This window comes from Esox lucius, chromosome 6 (assembly GCF_011004845.1).
Source record: "Esox lucius isolate fEsoLuc1 chromosome 6, fEsoLuc1.pri, whole genome shotgun sequence".
Taxonomy (NCBI): Eukaryota; Metazoa; Chordata; class Actinopteri; order Esociformes; family Esocidae; genus Esox; species Esox lucius.
In genome coordinates this window covers 12,956,151-12,979,311 of record NC_047574.1, presented here as the reverse complement: position 1 = coordinate 12,979,311, position 23,161 = coordinate 12,956,151, and the positions used below count along the sequence as shown (strand labels likewise).

The following is a 23,161-nucleotide window of genomic DNA, read 5'->3' as shown; positions in this document are numbered from 1 at the left end:
GAAGGTGGAGAAAGAAAGAGACCAACCGATAAGTAACCAGAACCACAGAATGGTCAGCTCAGAAAACAGAAATGTTACTGTTTGATATGTTAAACGTTTCACGACTAAAACCAACCAGCACCAGAAGTTAGGTCCAGTCCAAACAGCCAAGTATCCCTGTACAGTTATAAATGACGAAGTTTGAGGAGCAGAAGTTTGCATATGGGCAAGCATGAGAAAATACACACCCACAGCCACACGCACATACAGACATACACACCCTGCAGACCCAGGAAGAGGAGCTGATGCACGTGCAAAAGCTAATGGGAATCCTAATGACACAACCCAAACAGGCCTAGCTCGCACACATAGAGACATCTACCTATGTGTATGGAGGTGAACCTAGTTCCACCAGGATAACACGGGATACATCAGAATATTAAATCAGGACATCTCCCAGCTCTCTGCTCTACTCCTGAACACGACCTGATCTTTCGGTCTCTTCTAACTGACAGCTGTTTCCTCCCCTATACACTCACATACTGTACGCTGTAACACGGTACTCTGTTGAGTAGCCGGGAGCAAGAAGGCCTTCCTGGATATATCTTTGTGGATATAAGAGAACCACCAGATCTATGTATTAGAAAAGTACGATCTAAAACAATCTGCCTCTCTTTAGCAAACAGGAATTAACTTCTGATCACTAAACTGGGAGATGGCCCGCTAGGTGGTCTAGGCCAATTGATTTTCCATCAATAGCTTTTCTGTCTTATTTACTGTTCAATATATCCATCCAATGAGGTAACGATCATAGAGCAGACAAAACCCCAGTCAGTACAGCTGTTGGACTAAGACTACAGTAATGTAATGTAATACACCAGATTAAAATAGTCAATATCTTTTCTTTGAGGGTGATTTAAACCGCACTATGGGATACGAATGTCTCTGATGATACCATTTAGATGATAAGACCCATTGCTATGCAACAACTCAGAGGTAGTTACATTCTATACCGAAGCATCGTCATCAGAAACATTAAGCAGCGTGTTTCTATGTTTAACAGAGTGAGTTAGGGTGAAAGTCCTTTTGAAATTCGTTCAACTCATTGGTCGTGAAGTGAAAACGAATGGTAGCCAAAAGGAAGTGTTGATTAGATGTCGTCCCTGGTGAAAACAAGCCAAAATATGCTCAGAATTCTCTAAACGTTCACGTTTCCACACACACCATCTGAAATTTGCTCAGAAGCCTGAAACTATTTGAGGGACATAATACACAAAATCTACACAAAGTTGACACAATTGTACAATGGGCGGTGGGCATATAAGACAATGGGATTTCAGTGGTGAGTGTGTAACGCTTAGTCGACGAACACCTTTACAGTTTCCCTGGAGAATCTCTAGATTCAGGGAGATGAGCAGGGTTCTGAGGGAAGTACAGTTCTGCTATAGTGGTTTTCAGTCGGGAGGAGTCTTGATGAGGTGAGCATACCGTGAGGCACCCCATGAGGCTTTGTTCGAAGGGTCTCTGGAAGGCTCGGGGATCTCCACACCAGTCCAGCAGCTCTGTTGCTGCTGTATGGAAGTTGGTCGGGTTCTGTAAGTGCTATCAGACAACAACAAAAAGAGAGAAAACCTGGCTATTACACGTGATCTGAATTGATAAGACATGCATAGTGGCGTGAAAACCCAGTTCACCCCGTCTGATGTAACGCATTTTTGAACATCGCTCACATTGAATTTGGTCAGATCTTATGGTGGGGGAGTCGGAGAGAGAAGAAAAATGACACTTGCCTATATGTTTCGTATGCAAGGTAATAAAACATGCAATCTTCAGGTGAGAAAAAAAAGTGATTGCCCCTAAGTTAATTCAAACCAATTAAAGGGATTTAATTGGTTTGAATTAACAATAAGATCTGACCGAATTCAATGTGAGCAATGTTCAGGTGTTTGAATACCTTGGTTAACAATTAGGATTGGTTTGGGCCAATACTGTCCAATAGAAATCGCACTACCTTTGGCCCCTGCCATCAGAGGTTGTCAGCACACAGGTTCCAAAGCCACATCATGTCATGTCAGATACATTTCTGAAAACCTTTGTTGATTCATATCAGTCTGGAAAAAGTTGCAAAGCCATTTCTAAGGCTCTGGAGCCACAATAGTCACCCAAGAGAAAGCAGTGCTTCATGGAGGAATGAGCCACAAATCCCTCTACGGTGCTGTGAGGGATGTATAAATAACTACAGGAAGCATTAGGTTGCAGTCCTTTCTGCTAAAGGTTGCATTGAGGGAGCAAAAACAGACCACTATGAGGCAGAAAAATCGGAGTAAATCTATCGGAGCCACTCAAAACATTAGGGATGTCAAAATCAGCTACTTTCAATGGCAAAGAAATGGAAAGTGTCTAACAGGTCTAACAACTCAAAAACACTATCTAAGTGGGAATGTGTCAAAGAGCACTCTAAAGAGAAGACTACACCAGCATCACCTCAGAGGGTTTAGGCTATTAGAAGATGCAAACCGCCGGTAAGACCTGAGAATAGAACAGCCATCCAAAAAAGAAGACCTGTAGAGTTCTGGAACAAAGTCTTTTGGAGGGATGAAGATTAACCCGTACCAGAGTGATGGACAAAGGAAAGTTTGGCAGAAGGAAAGGAACTGCTCATGCGCCAAGGTTTACCACCTCATCTGTGAAACATAGTGGAGCTAGTGTAATGGCTTGGGTAGGTATGGCTGCAACTGGAACTGTCCAACCAAATGCCTCAACGTTTTTCATAGCCAACGGAATGTTCTTGACAGGCCAAGTAAATCCCCCAACCTTAGTCCAATTGAGCGTGTGTTCCACTTAACGAAGAATTACAGACAGGCAAAAACAACTGGAAACAAACCGGAATTGAAGATGACTTCAGTATAGGCCTGCTAGACCAGCAAAGACCATATCCTTGGGTCTAAGATTTCAGACCGACAAATGCAAAAAAAATAATAATTAACCTTCTGTTCATTTGTACAATTAAATTCGGTCCCCTGAATACATTGACTACCTAGAAAAGTGGCCCTACATGGTTCACAGTTTCTGGATTGTCTGCTAAATAACTCCAATACCAACTGTCATATGCAAGCTGAAGAAGAGCTTGTAGCTAATGAAGATCGGCTTGCGCCAATAAAAACATGAGTACATGTATATTACCGGAGGGCTGTCCGATCTCTGTTCTTCTATTCACCCATATCCTTTTAGTTTATATACTATTCAGTTTTGTAAAAAAAAATAAAAAACGATATAAATATTGACTGCCAAAAAATATGACTGGGAACTACATTACCATCATTACATAGACAGGGGCGTTACTTAGGAGGAGAGACGGATGAACGAGTAAGAAGAGAGCGATGAAGAGAGGAGCTTGACAACAGAGCGAAGGATTAGGTATACGAGCGTGAGGGTGTTACCAAGGGACCTTGATGTATTGTCAAGCAGGGTACAGATTCTATACCCACAATGCAGCGGGGCCTGAGGGGGCGTTCCCGTACAGGGTCATGCAGGCACACAGGGATTAAACCCCTTCCCTCCTCAACCTATTCTTCTTAACCGGGCCGAGCAACAAGCCACCGTGTTGCCGCTCTAAATGGGAACGCCGTCTTTAGGCCAATTCAAATTCTTAGGTGTACCTGTGTAAATGCACTTCGGTTCCAGCTAGGGTTACTTGACTCGTAACACAATTCTTAACAGTCTTTCCAGACAGCCGGCAGATAATCCCAACGTTCCCAGACTGACACACCCACTGGGTAGATGGCTGATCAGACGGGCTACATTGTCAGTTGTCCATATTGTTCACCTGGCTTGAGCCTGGTCAGCTTCACGAGCGTGACCACTGTGGAACGCCCCGCCAGGGGAGAACTGCGCTCCCGCCGTTACTGACAATGAACGGGCCGGCCACCCGCCCGCCGCACGCCGCCTGTGACTGCCTTGAGGCTGGAGTGGCGCAGCGTTTTTGTGTGCGCAGACATTCACTTTCACTGACTCACCAACTGTTTTTTCCATCCTCTCCCTTGGTCTGCAGACTACTCAGCCCTGAAGAGCCTCTTCCTCCTCCTTCTTGCTCAGTGTCCCTCCCTTTAATCTCTCCGTCTTTCCCAGTCTGCTCTCTTCTGCCTTTCTTTTCCATTGCAGTCTCTCCCTCCCCCTCCCTCTATCTGTCTGTCTGTCTTTTTCCCTGTCCTCCCTCTCTCCCCCCCTCTCTGTCTCCCCCTTTCCCTTTACTCCCTACTCCCTCCCTGTCTCTTTCTCCCTCCCCCTCTTAGTCTGTCTTTCTCCCTCTGCGTATTCCTTTCCCCATCCCTCCTTCTCTCTTATTCTATATCCCTCTCCACAGCTCAGGAGGTTAATGGCTCTTGCACGCTGGCTTGTTCTGGCCAACGAGATTGAGCCCCACTTAAAAGCATTTATTATTCTCATCCTGAAATGTCTCTTTCCGTGCCATCCTTGCATAGGCGAGGAACACACACACACAGTTAGAGGTATTGTCTTTACAGGGCAGCTGAGGTGAATGTCTGAAAGAGAGGATTTAGCTCAGCCTGACAATAGAGCTTCTATGAGAGAGAGAAAGTGGCAATGTCTGTGTTTCGGTCTGTGTTTTTTGGTCTGTCTGTCTGCCTAAGGCCTCGAGAACATACAGAGGAAGGCCTCGAGAACATACAGATGAAGGCCTCGAGAACATACAAAGGAAGGCCTCGAGAACATACAGAGGAAGGCCTCGAGAACATACAGAGGAAGGCCTCGAGAACATACAGAGGAAGGCCTCGAGAACATACAGAGGAAGGCCTCGAGAACATACAGAGGAAGGCCTCAAGAACAGGTGAATGAGACAGGGAGTCGGGCAGGTGAATGAGACAGGGAGTCGGGCAGGTGAATGAGGGAGTGAGCGAGATGGAGGGGACATGGTGGATGTCTGGATGAGTGGTGTAATGACATTAGTACTGGTTGATGTGAGTCTTACAGCCTACATGCCCAGTGTGACAGGGATAATAGTTGCCAAGAAGAGGATTGTCTGACAGAATTTGCACTGGGACCAACAAAATGAAAGCACACATCCCAGTCTGAAGAAAGCTCTTCAGTCTTTTCATTAGCTGCCGCCCTTTGAGTGTTTGCAGATCTGAAGGGACATGATAGCTAGGTAACATGATAGTAATTTGGTGGAACACAATAGACAGAAAATCAGAAACCAAGAGAATTACCCACCGGCCTGCCTGACAATAATAGAGAGCTGAGGAGCAGCAGTGATGTAACCAAACATTGTGACGGTGGAGTGGTGGAGGCGCCAGACAACAGATGGAGGAAACAGGCCCTGTGTTGTAAGAGAGCAGGGGGAGGGAGGGAGGGAGGGAGGGAGAGGTGTCGGCAGCCTCACAGACAGATAGACTTCAAAGCTTCCCAGTCCTCCCCTGAATGTCCGTGTTTACACTGGTCTGTCTGGGGATTGGGCTGTTCACTATCTGCCTGAGTAGAAAACGGCTCAGCCCATTGGCCCTCGGCCAGGACCCCAAACCACAACAATAACCCAGTGGAAACATACGGTGAGATACATGTACTCTGGCTGCTTCGTCTCAGTGCAGAGCTGCACTACACATTACAGAATAAGAGGTCCATGACTCGGGGAGAGAATGGAGGGGAAGACAGAAGCTGGAGAGGAGAATGAAATGAAAGAGAAGCAGAGGAATCACCAGAGAGTATGCGGAGAAGGGCCTGTAAGGAGGGAGAGAGCACAAAATATGGCCTCTCTCCCTACCACTGTCTTTGTCTGTCTCTCTCTCTCTCAGACCAGTGTAACCTGATCTGTGAAGCTGTAGCTAATGGGTAGGCTAACAGTTCACCATATAAGGCAATGTGGTGTCTTTGTGGAGACAGCGGCTGGAGAGTGAAAAAGTCGTCTCCCCTCGTCGTAGTCAACAGGATTGTCATGGGCAACACGCGGGTGATCCGCTGTAACGTTGAGAAAACCAAGACGTCATCCTTACTTTCAGGTACCTGCAAATGCCACTTGGATGGCCGGCGACTTGGAGTTAATGGGGAGTTATGTCAGGAAACTGAACCCGGGAACCTGCTACTGGTTGTCTCAGTGGACATCTGTGCTTCCTACCTGTTTGATACACAGCAGCCTGTCGTTGGTCTGCTGGATGTGCCGATCCATCGACGGCAATGAGTTCATCTTGATGACTGCTTCCTGTCCTCTAGCCTAACGCAACGCCATCAACACTCAGCACTCTGGAAGATAAAGAGGTAGACCGGTTGATTAGGACAGGTTCTTTAGAGACAGAGACAGCTTGATTAGGACGGGTTCTTTAGAGACAGACAGGTTGATTAGGACAGGTTCTTTAGAGACAGACAGGTTGATTAGGACGGGTTCTTTAGAGACAGAGACAGCTTGATTAGGATGGGTTCTTTAGAGACAGACAGGCTGATTAGGACAGGTACTTTAGAGACAGAGACAGGTTTATTAGAACAGGTTCTTTAGAGACAGAGACAACTTGATTAGGACAGGTTATTTAGAGACAGAGACAACTTGATTAGGACAGGTTCTTTAGAGACAGAGACAGCTTGATTGGGACAGGTTCTTTAGAGACAGAGACCGGTTGTTTAGGACAGGCTCTTTAAAGAAAGAGAGAAAGACAACATCGTAAGTAATCATAGAAACCCAGAACCAAAACTAAAATTAATTCGTTAACTACTCAAATGCTGTTACACTTTAATCCAAAACAAAAAGACACCATAAATGCAAAAAAAAAAAAAACAATAAAAAAAACAAAAGACAATTAACTGACAATGACCATCAGGACGACCCCGCCCCCTACCCAGGTAGACGTGTCACCCAAAGCCGTGGGTGTGACATCCCTGTACCATCATCTCCCAGTTAAGACACAGGCCAGCCGAGGCACACGTCCTGTTCAAGGTCATCAATCCTGTCTGACCCTCTAAACGGAGTTCAGCTAACAGCAGGCAATACGCTCTCCGCGCCGCCGCCACCCCCCCATCCCCCCCCCCCCCCCCCTGTGTAAAGTATGTAGCCGTGTGGCTATGTGACAGAGGATAGATTAATACGTGTAGAGGCAGAAAGTCAGTCACTCCGCCATTCCCCCTGCCCCTCCCCACCCCACACGCCACATTTATCTCCATCACGGCTACAAATTCCTCTATACAAAGAGAATCTCCCATGATGAACCGGGGGAGCCGGGGCTTTACAGCGCTGCTCAGAGCTGATAACGGCTTAAGTTTAGGAGCCCGTGTTGAGAAGGAGAGAGGAATGGTGGGGGGGATAGGAGATGGAGAGGGATGGGACAGAGGGAGAAAGGGTGGAAAAGCTGAGTGGCAGTGAGGAGAAAGTGAGGGAGTGGTTCTCCTAGCATTTAACGGTTCTGAAGGAGAACACACACAGAGGAAGTAATAGAGTTGGAATGAGGAAATGTCATTAAGCTCAAAGGTACAGCTTCAAAGGAACAGCTATCTGTGGTAAAAGAGGGTATGTATTACTAATCCCAGGAGATTAAGATTTACAGGACTAGAATTACCTGGAATATAGTCCACTCAAAAATGAATACAGTCTACTAATGGAAGAATAAAGCCTAGACAACCAAAAGAATAGTCTACAAAAAGAAGAATTGCCTATTAAACAAGAATAGTCTGTTAGTTGTTTAGGATATGGGACAATTTGGGACAGAAAACAAGAGCAGCAATTAATTTTGACCCACATACAACAAAATCTACTGTACCAGTTTCTTTGTCCGTTAAAAGTGTTAAACATGTGTTGGCTTTGATGTAATGGCAGCAGTATAAAATCCAGTCTTGCCAACACACGAGTGTATTCAGCAATTTCGTGGAATTTGAGATAACCGGTGTTTTTAAGCTTGCTAAGGAGCAGTGTCCCCAGAACACAGCCAGGTTTAGCTGCAGTTACAGAGAGGGACCAGCAGGTGTCTCCCAACCCTCTCCCACCCCAGTCATTCCCAGCCTCCTCACCTAACGCTGCCTGTCGGCAGTCTACTGAGGGCTCCCGTAAGCCTTTACAAGCACTACAAATCCCCGACCTCCCCGCTGCCTCTCAGAGCCGCAGTCACTTAGACCTGCACCCAGGCAGACCTGCGGATCTGTAGACTACTGGTAGGGCACCGACCACCGCAAGTACAGCCACGCCGCCTCCCCTGGCCTCCGAACGCCGCTCCACTGTCTGACCTTGTGGCTCACGGACGAACCGGTTCCCCCTTCCTGTGACCGCGCACCGCACACCGCGACAGTTCACAGTGCCCGGGAGGCGGAGACAGATCCGCGGTGTCATCACTATCATATGTACTCGGAGAAATTCTGGTTCGTCGTCTGTCATCTGATCCATGAGAGAACAGAGGCAGACATTTTCATCACTGGCTGAGGTTTCATATCTAATCAGGTCGCAGGGCTGGTCAGCTCCGTCAGTACTCTGAGGCGATCAATCACAAAGTGTTCAAAACCCGGTTCTTTTCCGGGTACATCACACGTTGCGCGTTTGTTGTATGCGTGCGTCAGGGGTGAAAAATAAGCTTCACCGGGCTCACTGTCAAACGTGTGGCGCAACAAATTTAATAACATGCTATGTATAGACTGTTAGTCATTTAGCATTTGTTTATGTAGCGGACTCTTGACAGACAGAGACAGACAGACTTAGGCTGTCACATACTCCTGAGGAGGGATGTAGTGAGAATTCTGCTGAAATTCATGCGTGCCTTCACTAAGGAGTTGTTAGTGAATTGCCTCCTCAATAACCTCATCAGCTACAACTGTCGAGTTCCACTTATCAGCAGTGCAAGACAAGGCTCATACACACATACCGCACACGATTATGTTGGGCATATTATACACGCGTTAAAGAGTGACGAGAGGTCGTTCAGAAGCATAGACTTAACTCACCATACCATTAAAACCAAACCAATACCGTGGTGAAAGACACACACACACACACACACACACGACAACCCCAGGGGTGGTGGTGCAACAAATTAGCGCTCTGCAACAAAAGCGCAGTAATATGAAATCACTGGAGTATGGCAGAGGGGCAAGAAAGGTTCACAACACTGCAGAACGCAGGGAAATGATGCCTTCATGATCACTCACACACACACACACACAACGTGATTTATTGTTTCAAATGCAGTGTAAATATGAGAAGACAGGGTATGTTCAGAGAGCCAGGTAGGCCTGCTGTTCTAGATGCTAATGAGAGAGACGTGGGGATTCTAGATCAGTATAGGGGACAAGAGAAGGTCCTCGGCTGTTAATGTCGTCTCCCCCAAGTCAACACAGCAACAACTTCTACCTCCCCCCTAAATGTAATGCCAAGCTCCCTCCACCTCCCTCCCTCCCTCCCTCAGCCATAATAACAGGCAGTGGAATGGATTCATTTGCTCTAATGTGGTGTGGGCTGCAGCGCGACACACAGACGCTCTCTCTCCTCTCCGTGTCTGTTCTCCCTCCCAGACTCTCTCCTCTCCGTGTCTGTTCTCCCTCCCAGACTCTCTCTCCGTGTCTGTTCTCCCTCCCAGACTCTCTCTCTCTCTCTCTCTCTCTCCCCATGTCTGTTCTCCCTCCCAGACTCTCTCCTCTCCATGTCTGTTCTCCCTCCCAGACTCTCTATCTCTCCTCTCCATGTCTGTTCTCCCTCCCAGACTCTCTCCTCTCCGTGTCTGTTCTCCCTCCCAGACTCTCTCCTCTCCGTGTCTGTTCTCCCTCCCAGACTCTCTCTCTCTCCTCTCAGTCTGTTCTCCCTCCCAGACTCTCTCCTCTCTGTGTCTGTTCTCCCTCCCAGACTCTCTCCTCTCTGTGTCTGTTCTCCCTCCCAGACTCTCTCCTCTCTGTGTCTGTTCTCCCTCCCAGACTCTCTCTCTCTCCATGTCTGTTCTCCCTCCCAGACTCTCTCTCTCTCCATGTCTGTTCTCCCTCCCAGACTCTCTCTCCTCTCCATGTCTGTTCTCCCTCCCAGACTCTCTCTCCTCTCCATGTCTGTTCTCCCTCCCAGACTCTCTCTCCCGGCTCCTCATTCTCTATCTGTAGTGATGTTTCCAAACAAGCCAATCCACACCACTCTACTGAGCTAAATCACCCCCCCGCTCCCTTAACGCTCTCGCTCACACACACACACACACACACACGTCTACCTCAGCATTTACCACACTCAATACCAACGGCCTTATCCCAGACAAGAACAAGTCAAGATGCTGTTTGATTGAATGTGACGACCAGTGTTGTAATGTCCAACTATGTGACACTCAGCACAGCAACGCAGCCAGCTGGGGCCCATGTCTTCTGATAGCAGTTGGCCAGCTATAAATATGAACAGAGCTCAAGGACATAGCAGGACACACATGAACACACAAAAGCATGTGTTAATTAACACACACACTATTACATGTTATAGAGATTGTCTTTGAACATTCATGTTGAAATGCATTTCTCTTACATGCTGGTACAGTTTTTTTTTAAAAGAAAGATTGGAAAAGTGTCATTTTTCTTATATATTTGGACCCTTTAAAACTGTTGACAAGTAAAACAATTATTATTATTTTAAAACAAAAAAATCTAAAATACAAATATTACAGTACAACCAAGTATTGCCCCCTCTGGCTGAAATAGTTCATGTACCTGTTTCTTGTAACTGCCTCTTAAATCGACTAGAAGTATTTCTTCCAAATATTTCCTTGCTTTCCTTGCAGAACTGCTCCAACCTTTTGATGTCTGAGGGATTTCTTGCATGTATAACCCACTTCAACTCACCCTCCCCAATCTAGGCTTTGGCTCTCCCATTCCATAATCATCAATGATGTTCTCAATTGTTCTCAACCACTGTCCTGTTGAACAACATTTTCAGCTTCTGTTTTTGACAAATGGCCTCACATTCTCCACAGGTAATCTCTGGTAAAATCTAGTCAAACGACTCCACCTTTGACTCATATCATTTTTTGAGAGTAGAGGCTCCTTAATCCTTCCTGACATCTGATATAGACCACACATAAGGATTCAGGTCTAGACTGCCTGGTTGAGCAAGCAGAATGGTAAGAACCAGAACAGGACCTTGCTTTTGTAGACATATCTTAACATGGACCACTTCAAGTCCACTGGGAGTTGATATGATGAAGCAGGGTCTTAATCACGACGGTTTCGAAGACACTGATTAAGCCTGGTCTAAGACAAAACAAAATCTAGTTCAATAGAAAACTCCATTGAGCTTGTTTTTTCAGTCCTAGAAAAGACTTAATCTGTCTGGGAAACCTGCCCTTAAACTCAGTTGTTCACAATTCTTGACATTTAATCATAGTAAAAGGTCCCTGTCTTAGGTCAGTTAGGTTCACCGCTTTATTTTAAGAATGTGAAACGTCAGAATATTAGTAGAGAGAATGATTGATTTCAGCTTTTATTTCTTTCATCACATTCCCAGTGGGTCAGATGTTTACATGCACTGAATTAGTATTTGGTGGCATTGCCTTTAAATTGTTTAACTTGGGTCAAACCTTTTGGGTAGCCTTCCACAAGCTTCCCACAATAAGTTGGGTAAATTTTACCTAACTGTTGTAAATGAGTCCAGCTTATAGGCCTCCTTAAGCCATTTTTCCACAACATCGGAAGTATGCTTGGGTTCATTGTTCATTTGAAAGACCCATTTGTGACCAAGCTTTAACTTCCTGACTGATGTCTTTGCTTCAATATATCCACATAAGTTTCCTTCCTCATGATGCCATCTATTTTGTGAAGTGCACCAGTCCCTCCTCCAGCAAAGCACCCCCACAACATGATGCTGTCACCCCAGTGCTTCATGGTTGTGATGGGGTTCTTCAGCATGCAAGCCTCCCCTTTTTTCCTCTAAACTTAACGGTCATTATGGGCAAATCATTTTTTGTCTCATCAGACCAGAGGATATTTCTCCCAAAATTAAGATCTTTGTCCCCATGGGCAGTTGCAAACCGTAGCATGGCATTTATATAGAAGTTTTGGAGCGGTGGCTTCAGGTGTGGAAATTGTTCCCAAGGAGGAACCAGACTTGTGGAGGTCTTGGCTGATTTCTTTTGATTTGCCCATGATGTCAAGCAAAGAGACACTGAGTTTGAAGGTAGGCCTTGAAATACATCCACAGGTACACCTCCAACTGACTCAAATTATGTGAATTAGCCTATCAGATGCATCATGACGGAATTTTCCAAGCTTTTTGGCACAGTCAAGTTAGTGTATATAAACTGACCTACTGGAATTGTGATATCATGAATTCTAAGTGAAATAATCTGTCTGTTAACAATAGTTGGAAAAATAACCTAAGAGTATGTAAACTTCTGACTTCAACTGCATTTTCTATATAAAAAATTATAAAAATTATAAAATATATAAAAATAAAGAAATGACCTATGAGGGTGTGGTGTCTGGCAGTGTATTCAGTCAATACTACGGTACAATATTTACTGTTGACATTTCAAAAACCATTCAACTGCCAACAAACGTGCCACACATCTTTAACATATGAATGAGTACTTCAGCCTCACATCTGTAATGTTATCGTTGTTTTTGCTCCCAAAATTACTGATGGAAATATCTTCATTATTATTGTTTTTGCGATCAGCCTTGTCTTCAGAATGGTACTTCACGTTTCATCTCAAATTTACAAACACTGTAATATCTTCAGTCACCCCCAAAAAAACGACCATTCACGAAACTAGTTGAATATCATTTCGAATGGCCTTAAGAATAATAAATGTATGCAATAAAACCATAAAAGTATTCCATAGAATGTTCCTGGGTTCAAGTATCGTAGAACTAACTATAAATAACTGCTGATGTAGTATGTCTTGGCAGACTACAGACTAAAAGTCACATGATGGAGCATGAGATGGCTTCCACCCTGAACTCGGCTGTGGGAGGAGGCCAATGTTACGTTCTATATCCTACCATAACCCGTTTACCGGAAGACACTTTAAACCCAGGCCAGTGTGAGGCAGAGGACGGGGGTGGACCAGCAACCTTCAAATTAGTTCAGGAGCAGAGAAGATGGGATTGACAGAAGGGCTGAGGGCTAACCTAGAGAACAGTTAGCTACTAGTCTCTCTATCACGCACACGCACACACACACGCGCGCACACACACAAACACACCCTCTGACTGCTGAATGGGTTAGCGGAGAAATACCATGTCCTTCAGTTTCAGTACTACCAAACTGCTGACCCAACAGACAATCGTACACCCTGAACACCCGTGCGCGCGTCTTTGTCTGTGCGTGGGTGCGTGCGTGCATGTGTGTGTGTGTGTGTCTCAGTAACAAAAAGAAACAGCTCAAGAGAGAGGAAGGAGAGAACAGAGAGAGAAAAGATATAAAAAGACAGATGAAGTGAAAGAATGTCTACCGTGTGTAATTTCATCGGTTGTGCAGAACATGCATCTCTGTAGGTGACGTGAAGAAAAAGCAAACCCCAGACCCATATCTAAGTAGCCCTGCTACTGGAACCATTAAGTACCCACACAGCATGAACACTGACTGTTACACATGTATCCATGGGGCCAACCACATCTCAGAGGGCCTCACCATAACGGTGTATTCAACTGGAGTCATTACACACATGTGTGAGTGTGTGTGTGTGTGTATGTGTGAGGCAGTCAGACCTGGAGTTGCATGGTGTGGTGTTAAGTGCTACAGAGTCTTTCCCTACTGAGCACTGTGGTGGAGCACATTAACTAAAAACCAGTGGCCTTTATGCTCTGAGCCCAGCAGAACCTGTATGAGTAGGTCCTCTCAGAAACACAGTGGTGGTCATTCCCTTTACTCAGGAACGACACACACACACACACACACACACACAAAATGCTACATCTTAACAAGCTTGATCAAATATTTACACGTCAAATTATATGGAAGACCCTTGTCACACACAACCAAGTGCCAAGGCCAGCTAATCCAGTCCAACCCCTCTGCCTGTCAACGCCATTCTGCTCACTTACTAACAGCGTAGAGGATCGGCATGACACACTGTCAATGTACTATCAACTCCAGGATTATGATGTTACCAACCGCTTCACGGAGGCAAACACTTGATTGTGTGTGTGTGTGTGTTTCTGAACAGCCAGTAGCTGTTGCTGGCGCTCTGGAGATAGCTAGTGGCGCTAGGTTAGCTGAAGCCTGATGTTGTGTCGAGAACATCGTTTTGACAACCCAGGCTGATTAAAGACATTAACTGCTTGTGTAATTGTCATGTAAATACAGCCAGTCATTGCTGGTAGTCTACTAGCACATCTACCAACACCCAACTCTTATAGCCTCTTATAGCCTCTTATAGCCTCTTATAGCCTCTTATAGCCTCTTATAGCCACCCTGCTAAATCTCCCCACCGTTAATGGAGAAGACCAGTAACGCTGCCTATGAAGATCCTTTTAACTTCTTGATGATCTAACGCACAATAAGGATGCAACCTATTTTATTGGATTGTTTTATTTTAGCAGTATCTCACTTGTCCCTGCCAGCATCTACACGGATCTGTTGGACAGCCAGGCTGTAGGTCCACGTTTTTCATGTCAGAGTGCAATTGGTTTACCTTCCCTCTATCTTTGCCTGTCGTGTGTCTGTCCTGTCTCTCTGTGTGGAAGGACCAAAACAAATTACCCAGGATTGACCTCTCCTCCACCACACACCCCTCCCTCCCTCCCTCTCTCTCTCCTCCTCCACCACACACCCCTCCCTCCCTCTCCTCCACCACCACCACACACCCCTCGATATGAATCAGGAATCAGAAGTGTACTCAGAGAAACACTAACTGGTCATGCTCTGCTAAAAGTACACTCTGTCCAGACACTGCAGACTGTGGGTCTGTCTCCCGATCTCTTCCTCACACAATTGTCTTTCTCATTCTTTTCATTTTCTCCGTACCTGCCCTCGTTCTTCATTCCTCTCGCTCCTTTCCTCTCTATTCCAAATTCACCTCCTTTCCCCCCCATTCTCTCTCTCCTATCTTCTCATCTTTCTATCCCTCCCTCAATTTCATCCATCTCTCCAGTTTCCTTTTTGTCTTTCTCCTTTTAACCCTCCCTACTTCTCTCTATTCTCTCCATTCCTCTGGTCATAACCCCCCCCACCCAAACACTCCTCTCTATTCTCTCCATTCCTCTGGTCATAACGCCCCCTCCAAACACTCCTCTCTATTCTCTCCATTCCTCTGGTCATAACCCCCCCCACCCAAACGCTCCTCTCTATTCTCTCCATTCCTCTGGTCATAACCCCCCACCAACACTCCTCTCTATTCTCTCCATTCCTCTGGTCCTAACCCCCACCACTCCTCCCTCTAGCCTCTCCGAGCAGCTCACTCAGATGGCTGTTACCATGACAACACCAGTCTTTCAGCCAGCACCAGGGCAAAATAATGAAGACAATGTGTTTTCCATTTAGATGAGTTTTCTGGCGCGCCACCCCAGCCGGAGAGGGAGAGATATGGAGTGTCCATCTTGCCTCGGCGGCTTTCACTGCAGAGGAAATGTAATAAGAAATGAGTTTCCCTCCCAACCTCACTCTCTTTATCCCTGTCGTTCTCCCTGGCCCTCGCTTTCACACACACACACACACACACACGCACGCACACGCACGCACACGCACGCACGCACGCGCACATTCCGGTCCCCTGTAAGCCAGATGGGTGGTTCACTGAGCCAGAGGACACATGATCTGCGTGTTCTTTGTGTGTGTGCGCGTGTGTGTTTGATTGGGACTGGAAGGCTGTGAGACAGCACAGAGCCAGGCCGGTAGGAGGATATCTATGTTTAACACAATACAACACACAGGAAGCTACAACACAAGCAGTTTTGAAAGAGCAAAGCAGTGCTTTGTAACAGTGAGGAGTCGTCTGCTCCACAACACTGGCCACCTCCTACACACAGACAACTAGCTGCAGGAGAATCTGAGCCAGGAGAAAAGGTAGCAGGAGAGGTGGAGAGGGACAGGCAGACGCGGAGTGAAAGAGGGCCAGGAGAAAGAGCTGTGCGCCGCGCATGCGCCAGGAAAAGAAGGATATAGGGAGAAAGGAGATGTGGAGGAGGAGAGGGAGCGACTTGGATGGGGTTCGGGTTGGAAAGCTGGCGTTCCCTTCAGGAAGTGTTGTTGCTCACCACTCTCCATAAACAGTGGAAAGACCCGATGGTCCAGACTCACTGTTTCCACTGTAAACACACAAAGCCCTCTCTCCTGTCCTCCCTCCAATGTCCCTCTCTCTCCTGTCCTCCCTCCAATGTCCCTCTCTCTCCTGTCCTCCCTCCAATGTCCCTCTCTCTCCTGTCCTCCCTCCAATGTCCCTCTCTCTCCTGTCCTCCCTCCAATGTCCCTCCCTCTCTCTCCTGTCCTCCCTCCAATGTCCCTCTCTCTCCTGTCCTCCCTCCAATGTCCCTCTCTCTCCTGTCCTCCCTCCAATGTCCCTCCCACTCTCTCCTGTCCTCCCTCCAATGTCCCTCCCACTCTCTCCTGTCCTCCCTCCAATGTCCCTCTCTCTCCTGTCCTCCCTCCAATGTCCCTCTCTCTCCTGTCCTCCCTCCAATGTCCCTCCCACTCTCTCCTGTCCTCCCTCCAATGTCCCTCCCACTCTCTCCTGTCCTCCCTCCAATGTCCCTCTCTCTCCTGTCCTCCCTCCAATGTCCCTCTCTCTCCTGTCCTCCCTCCAATGTCCCTCTCTCTCCTGTCCTCCCTCCAATGTCCCTCCCTCTCTCTCCTGTCCTCCCTCCAATGTCCCTCCCACTCTCTCCTGTCCTCCCTCCAATGTCCCTCTCTCTCCTGTCCTCCCTCCAATGTCCCTCTCTCTCCTGTCCTCCCTCCAATGTCCCTCTCTCTCCTGTCCTCCCTCCAATGTCCCTCTCTCTCCTGTCCTCCCTCCAATGTCCCTCTCTCTCCTGTCCTCCCTCCAATGTCCCTCCCTCTCTCTCCTGTCCTCCCTCCAATGTCCCTCTCTCTCCTGTCCTCCCTCCAATGTCCCTCTCTCTCCTGTCCTCCCTCCAATGTCCCTCCCTCTCTCTCCTGTCCTCCCTCCAATGTCTCTCTCTCTCTCCTGTCCTCCCTCCGATGTCCCTACCCTCTCTCCACCTCACCCTCTCTCCACCTCTCAATATCTCCACCTCCTGGAAATGCAGTCTCTCATAAGCACATAGTTCTGTCTCTAATTTAACTTTTCCACCCAAAGCCTTGTAAACTCATACGTGGATGGATTTGTGTGTTGCATTGGGTGCTTGTGTTGTATTGTCTGTGTGGTATTGTGTGATACGTGTGTGCCAGATGCACAGTGTTCTTATACACAGACAGCGGTCTAGACCAAACAGACACACTGTAAATACACACAAAGCCAAGCCAGACATGGGTCTGACAGGAGCATGGCTACACATCACTAAACACACACACACACACACACACACACCAACCAAACCTGTGTACAGCAACACATGTACAGTATTAAGAAGGCTGATCTGCTTCATACGAGACTCTTCCCACACACATTCATTTTTTATTTGATGTAGAGCATGTGGAGGAAACAGCTTTCTGATCCTCTCCGCACAACCTGATGACACACTGTGTACTTCTCCGGTCGTCTGTGTGTGTGTGTGTGTGTGTGTGTGTGTGTGTGTGTTGTTGCTCTCTCGCACTAATACATTATCCCACTGCCACCTGCAGAGAGCAATAGCACACACACACACAGACAGACACAAACAAACGCACACACACACAGATCTACAGGAGCGTGCGCATACAAATCCCGGCAGATCAAAAAGCAGCACTCCATCAAATCCAGAGAAAAGCTGTTTACTGATCCTCCAGTGTGAAGACAACAGGCAGGAGGAGGAGGGAGGAGGAGGGAGGAGAAAGGTGAGAGGAGTGAGAGATAAGAGAACGGGAAAGGCCTCTGCCTCTGAGGGCCTTTTCACACCACCACATCTCCCCAAATGTATCCAAGAATACTAAACACCAAATCGCACTTTCAATTGATCACCTCCCGTGGAAATGCACATTACAGATGATTTCCTTCTTGAAAATAGGTTACATTTCAGATCCATCTAAGTTGAGAGCCCGTGCTGCCCACTGCGACAGTAGCGCTAGGCAGTGCAACTCCCGTCTAAGAGCACGGATGTCTACGCAGCGCTTAAGATGTCTCGTTAAACTCTCAGAAGTCCAGCAGTCGCAGGTGAGATTGGTAGGGGGAGGTTCAACATTTCACAAGAAAAACGGATTATACTGAGGCGTCTCCTTGTTAAAATGATTTAAATGAAACCGAACTGCGTGTAGCTAAACACATTTTGATACAGGCTACCTCATTCAGCCTACTAAACGGTGCCCGGCCACTTATACAAGGCTGGTGAAGTGGCTACACCAACATCTCCCTCCACGAGAGCTCGCCAACCTGTCAGACTGACTGGCGCTACAGCCAATGTAAACTGGGACGTTATGTAAATGATTATGCAAAACAACCCATATTACGCTCTCGTTTTCTCTCTCTCAGTCTAAATAGGCTCCAACACTTCCGAGGGCACCTCGAAAACAGCAGACATGTTCACCTCGAGCTGAGGCGAGGGCGGTGGGTGCAAAGACGCACGGCGACAGGAAACGTGTCCTCTGACCCGTCAGGCGGGTCGTTATGCTCCTGTTGACCCCAGCAGGGGCCAGAGGGGTCACGGCACCACAGTGCTCGGAGGCTCTCACCCAGAAGGCACCTTATTCTCTACATAGTGCCTCACTATCGACCAGTGTCCACGGGGCTCCTGTCAAAAGCAGCGTGTCCAGTGGGGAGCGGCGTGTCCAGTGGGGAGCGGCGTGTCCAGTAGGGAGCGGCGTGTCCAGTGGGGAATGGGGAGCAGTGTGTCCTGCGGGGAGCGGCTTGTCCTGTGGGGAGAGGCGTGTCCAATGGGGAATGGGGAGCAGTGTGTCCAGTGGGGAGCGGCGTGTCCAGTGGGGAGCGGCTTGTCCAGTGGGGAATGGGGAGCAGTGTGTCCAGTGGGGAGCGGCGTGTCCAGTGGGGAATGGGGAGCAGTGTGTCCTGTGGGGAGCGGCGTGTCCTATGGGGAGTGGCGTGTCCTATGGGGAGCGGCGTGTCCTGTGGGGAGCGGCGTGTCCTGTGGGGAGCGGCGTGTCCTGTGGGGAGCGGCGTGTCCTGTGGGGAGCGGCGTGTCCTGTAGGGAGCAGTGTAGTCGGTGGGACTGGGTCTTCTCGTCAGCTAGCACACCGCTTGGCTTCTTGGCTTTGCCACCTCGTAATAACAGTATAAATACACTTAGTGTATTAGGGGATACAGAAGGCTGCCTAAACTCCAGCTCCACCCCTTATCCCAAACGCCTGGCCCAGACTACTTCCACCAACGCCAGTCTGTAACACTACTTCCTGTCTCTGGTCCACTGCATAATCCCCATTCAGCCCACAGCCCCTACCTCTCTGAATTATTACTGAGTGAAGGGCTGTAGCACATTAGGGTTCTGTACAGCCGTCCTCATTTTAATTCTGCTCTTTTCATTCTCTCTCTCTTTCCTTCTCTCTATTTCTCTCCACTCTTTTTTTCTCTGCACAATTTCTCTCTGCTCTCTCTCACTCTCTAAGCTTGCTCCCCACACTCTGCCTTCGCAGCCAAAGAAAAACTGTCCCACTGCTCCTCTATGATGGTGGCAGGAGGACAAGTTTTTCCCTCCTGTGGCTGGACACACGCACGCACACGCCAGCACGCACACACACATGCACTGCGGCTGAGGGAAAGCATCTGGATCACACAAATGAATTCTATTTTCTGACAGTAGACAGACTGTACAGCCACCCGCTAATCTGCCTTGCTATAATCCCAATCACTACTCTAAGAGAGAGAGAGAGAGAAAGAGAGGGAGAGAGAGAAAGAGAGGGAGGGAGACAGAGAAAGAGAGAGAGAGGGAGAAATACTTGCATAAGAGAGAAAAAGGCTTCATCTGATCCCTTTTTATCCCTGGAACTGGCCTTAGCTGGAGTGACCAAAAATAAACAATCACATCTGGGATCCACTGTTTTTAACAGACATGTATTACCTCATTCGTAATCTGGAATTGACTTGTTGAAAACCAAGTCAATTACAGATTATACAAGATGGTAAATTTCCTGCAGTATTTCTCTCATTGCCCAGGTTTTCCAGAATTCACAGTTGGAACAGTGTTTTTTTTTTTTTGACACGGAGAAGAGAAACCCAGAGATGGGTGTGTTTCCGTTGCTGCTCTGCATGTTCTGTATTCATTGCAGACACAGAGAGTAGGTTGGAGGAGAAAAACCCGGCATTGATTTTGTTTGCTGGGCAGGCGTTTCTCCATTATGAAGACTGGTCGATACTCACAGAGCTGAGAGGACTGGGACTGTTTCTGTGTGTGTGTGTGTGTGTGTGTGTGTGTGCGCGTGTGCGTGCGCGTGTGTATGTGTGTGTGTGTAATCATTTCTGTGTTATTATCAAATGCACACAAACACTATCCCATTCCGTCTTCACAGAAACAATCTCAGAGACATAGCTACACAAGTGCATATAAATAAAAACACATACAATTCATCCCGTATATCCCTTTCATCCGGGAGAGTGTCATTTAGCTGGGTCTGGGCAGAGCCGGTCGATACTTAGTGCAGCACTGTTACTGTGTGTCTCTGCCTGTCTGTCTGCCTGTCTGTCTGCCTGCCTGCCTGTCTGTCTGTCTTTCTGTCTGCCTGTGTCTGCCTGTGTCTGTCTGTCTGCCTGTGTCTGTCTGTCTGTCTGTCTGTCTGGGTCTCCCTGTCTGTGTCTGCCTCACTGTCTGTGTGTCTGGGTCTCCCTGTCTGTGTCTGCCTCACTATCTGTCTGTCTAGGGCTCCCTGTCTGCCTGTCTGTGTCTGCCTGTCTGTGTGTGTGTCAACCTGTCTGTTTCTCTCAGTCTGGGTGTCCGCCTGTATGTATGTGTCCGCCTGTATATCTGTGTCTGCCTGTCTGTCCGCCTGTATATCTGTGTCTGCCTGTCTGTCTGTCTTTATGTCTGTGTCTGCCAGTCTGTCTGTCTTTATGTCTGTGTCTGTCTGTCTTTATGTCTGTGTCTGCCAGTCTGTCTGTCTGCCTTTATGTCTGTGTCTGTCTGTCTTTATGTCTGTCTGTCTTTGTGTGTGTGTATATATAAACAATCACACACACACACACACACACACACACACATACATATACACAATAGCGCACAAACACAACCCATCTATGAAGAATGTGTGTGTAGTTATAATGGTTGGAATCTGAATAGAAAAATCTAAGTGGGTTTCTGCAGTTTGTTGTCTTTGGAGTTCTGGAATCTGCTTTGATCAGCTAATGACTCACAAGATCTCAGACTGACTTCGGACCTTTGTTTAGGGTTGAATAAACGTCTATAGTGAAAGAAGGATAAGAAAGTTTGCACACATCAACTTAACTTCAAGAAAGTGTAGACATTTTAGGCATTAAACTTCTGAGTGGTTAAGGGTAATTGTACAGAGTAATGTTAAAACAGAAAGAACTAGATGGGTATATGTTAGTGTTCAATACAAACATCAGCACCTGGTTTATGTCCACCCACCATTCCAACCCCAAACAAGCCTACCTGACAGTAATAGTGGTTATTGTTCCCTGACTGCCAGGGGTCAAGGCCATTCATAACCTTCTGGGTACAACTACATGTTTAGTAAAAAGAAACACACACACATTGAGTAGGAACAATCAACCAGGTCATATTGTTTCTAAATAACCATGAAGTTGTGTGTGTGCGTGTCTGCGTGCATACATGTACAAGGCTGCTTATGGGGGTGTGTGTGTGTGTGTTAGGGTTGGGCAATATCTATTTCCATAATGTAATCCTGTCCTTCTCCCATCCTGAGGTTGACAATAATATAAATTCTCCAACAGGACAGAAAGCAAACCTGCTGACATCCCATTCTTCAAAATTCAGCCACTTAACTGGCTAAATAAAATGTCCTGACAGAAAAGCCAGAGAGGGCACAAGGTTACTGTTACAGACAGTAACCTGACGGGGAGGTTACTGTAACAAACAGCAGTGTGAGCAGTGTTTACTGTAAAATGCTGGAGTATGAGAGGGAGGTTACCGTAACAGACTCTAGTACAAGGGGGAGGTTACCGTAACAGACTCTAGTACGAGGGGGAGGTTACCGTAACAGACTCTAGTACGAGGGGGAGGTTACCGTAACAGACTCTAGTACGAGGGGGAGGTTACCGTAACAGACTCTAGTACGAGGGGGAGGTTACCGTAACAGACTCTAGTACGAGGGGGAGGTTACCGTAACAGACTCTAGTACGAGGGGGAGGTTACCGTAACAGACTCTAGTATGAGTGGGAGACACAGAGTCACCTTAGTCCTCACAACATACCACACTATGAACAGACCCCTGAGAAGAATAGCGGGGAAGTTGTCTTGTCAGTGCGATGAAAGAATCATGGTTAATTCCATCATGTGGTACACCTGCTTTGTTTCAGGGTACTCTTGCAGGCAGTCAGGCACCCACGCTCAGTTGTACATAAACACAAACACACACGCATACACCCTAGTTCAGCACCAGCTCTGACTCAGATTCAGGGATGTGTGTATTGGAATTGGACGTGGGCAGTGGACGCCACCTGAAAGTGCAACTTTGGAAGCAGCGTTTAACTGAAGTATTTGTGAATACTCCTAAAACGTGTATGTTCTAATGTTGTCCAGCCCTCCCATGGTTCAAATCAACAGACGACTGGGAGGTGTCAACTGGCTGGTGAAGAGGCGGATAATTACTGTGGAGTGAGTTCAGGTAGTTGTATAACCTGTTGTTTAACCTGTTCAGTTTTCAGTGAAGTGCTTGTGCAGAACATAGTGCAGAATATAGTGCAGAATATAGTGCAGAATATATTGCGGAATGCCCCCCCCCCAACCCCGGCCAAAGCAGAGATTTGGAGATGACCAATGATCTGTGGTGAGTGGGGTGCGGGCAGCTCTGCCTTCTCTCCAAGATATACGTTGACCACAAGGGACTGGCCCTAATAACCCTGGTTAAAGAGGCTTTATTCCTGTTGTGTGTGGCTTTATAGGTTGGTCTCACCCTGAACCATCTCCTCCTCTACCACACTGGTGTGGACATGTGGCCAGCAGGGCAGGAAGGGTTCAGCAGCCTGCTTCGAGGATTTACTCTGGGGAATCGCCATAGGTCATAGCG

General features: G+C 47.3%; 1 protein-coding gene across 9 annotated transcripts in view; it reads right to left on the bottom strand.

The window, feature by feature from the left end:
* Window positions 1–23,161, bottom strand: part of zmiz1a (zinc finger, MIZ-type containing 1a) — a 110,526-nt gene that overhangs the window by 29,572 nt on the left and 57,793 nt on the right. For 8 of the 9 annotated variants that reach the window (XM_029120292.2, XM_029120291.2, XM_029120285.2 and 5 more), the window contains 2 exons: window positions 6,107–6,231; window positions 1,468–1,581 (listed from right to left, as the gene is read on the bottom strand). In XM_029120292.2, coding sequence (XP_028976125.1) covers window positions 1,468–1,581; window positions 6,107–6,175 — 183 coding nt within the window. In that variant the 5' untranslated portion in view covers window positions 6,176–6,231. Of the gene's footprint in view, window positions 1–1,467; window positions 1,582–6,106; window positions 6,232–7,733; window positions 7,845–23,161 lie in introns of those variants that run through there. The other variant, XM_029120287.2, reaches the window with a different exon arrangement.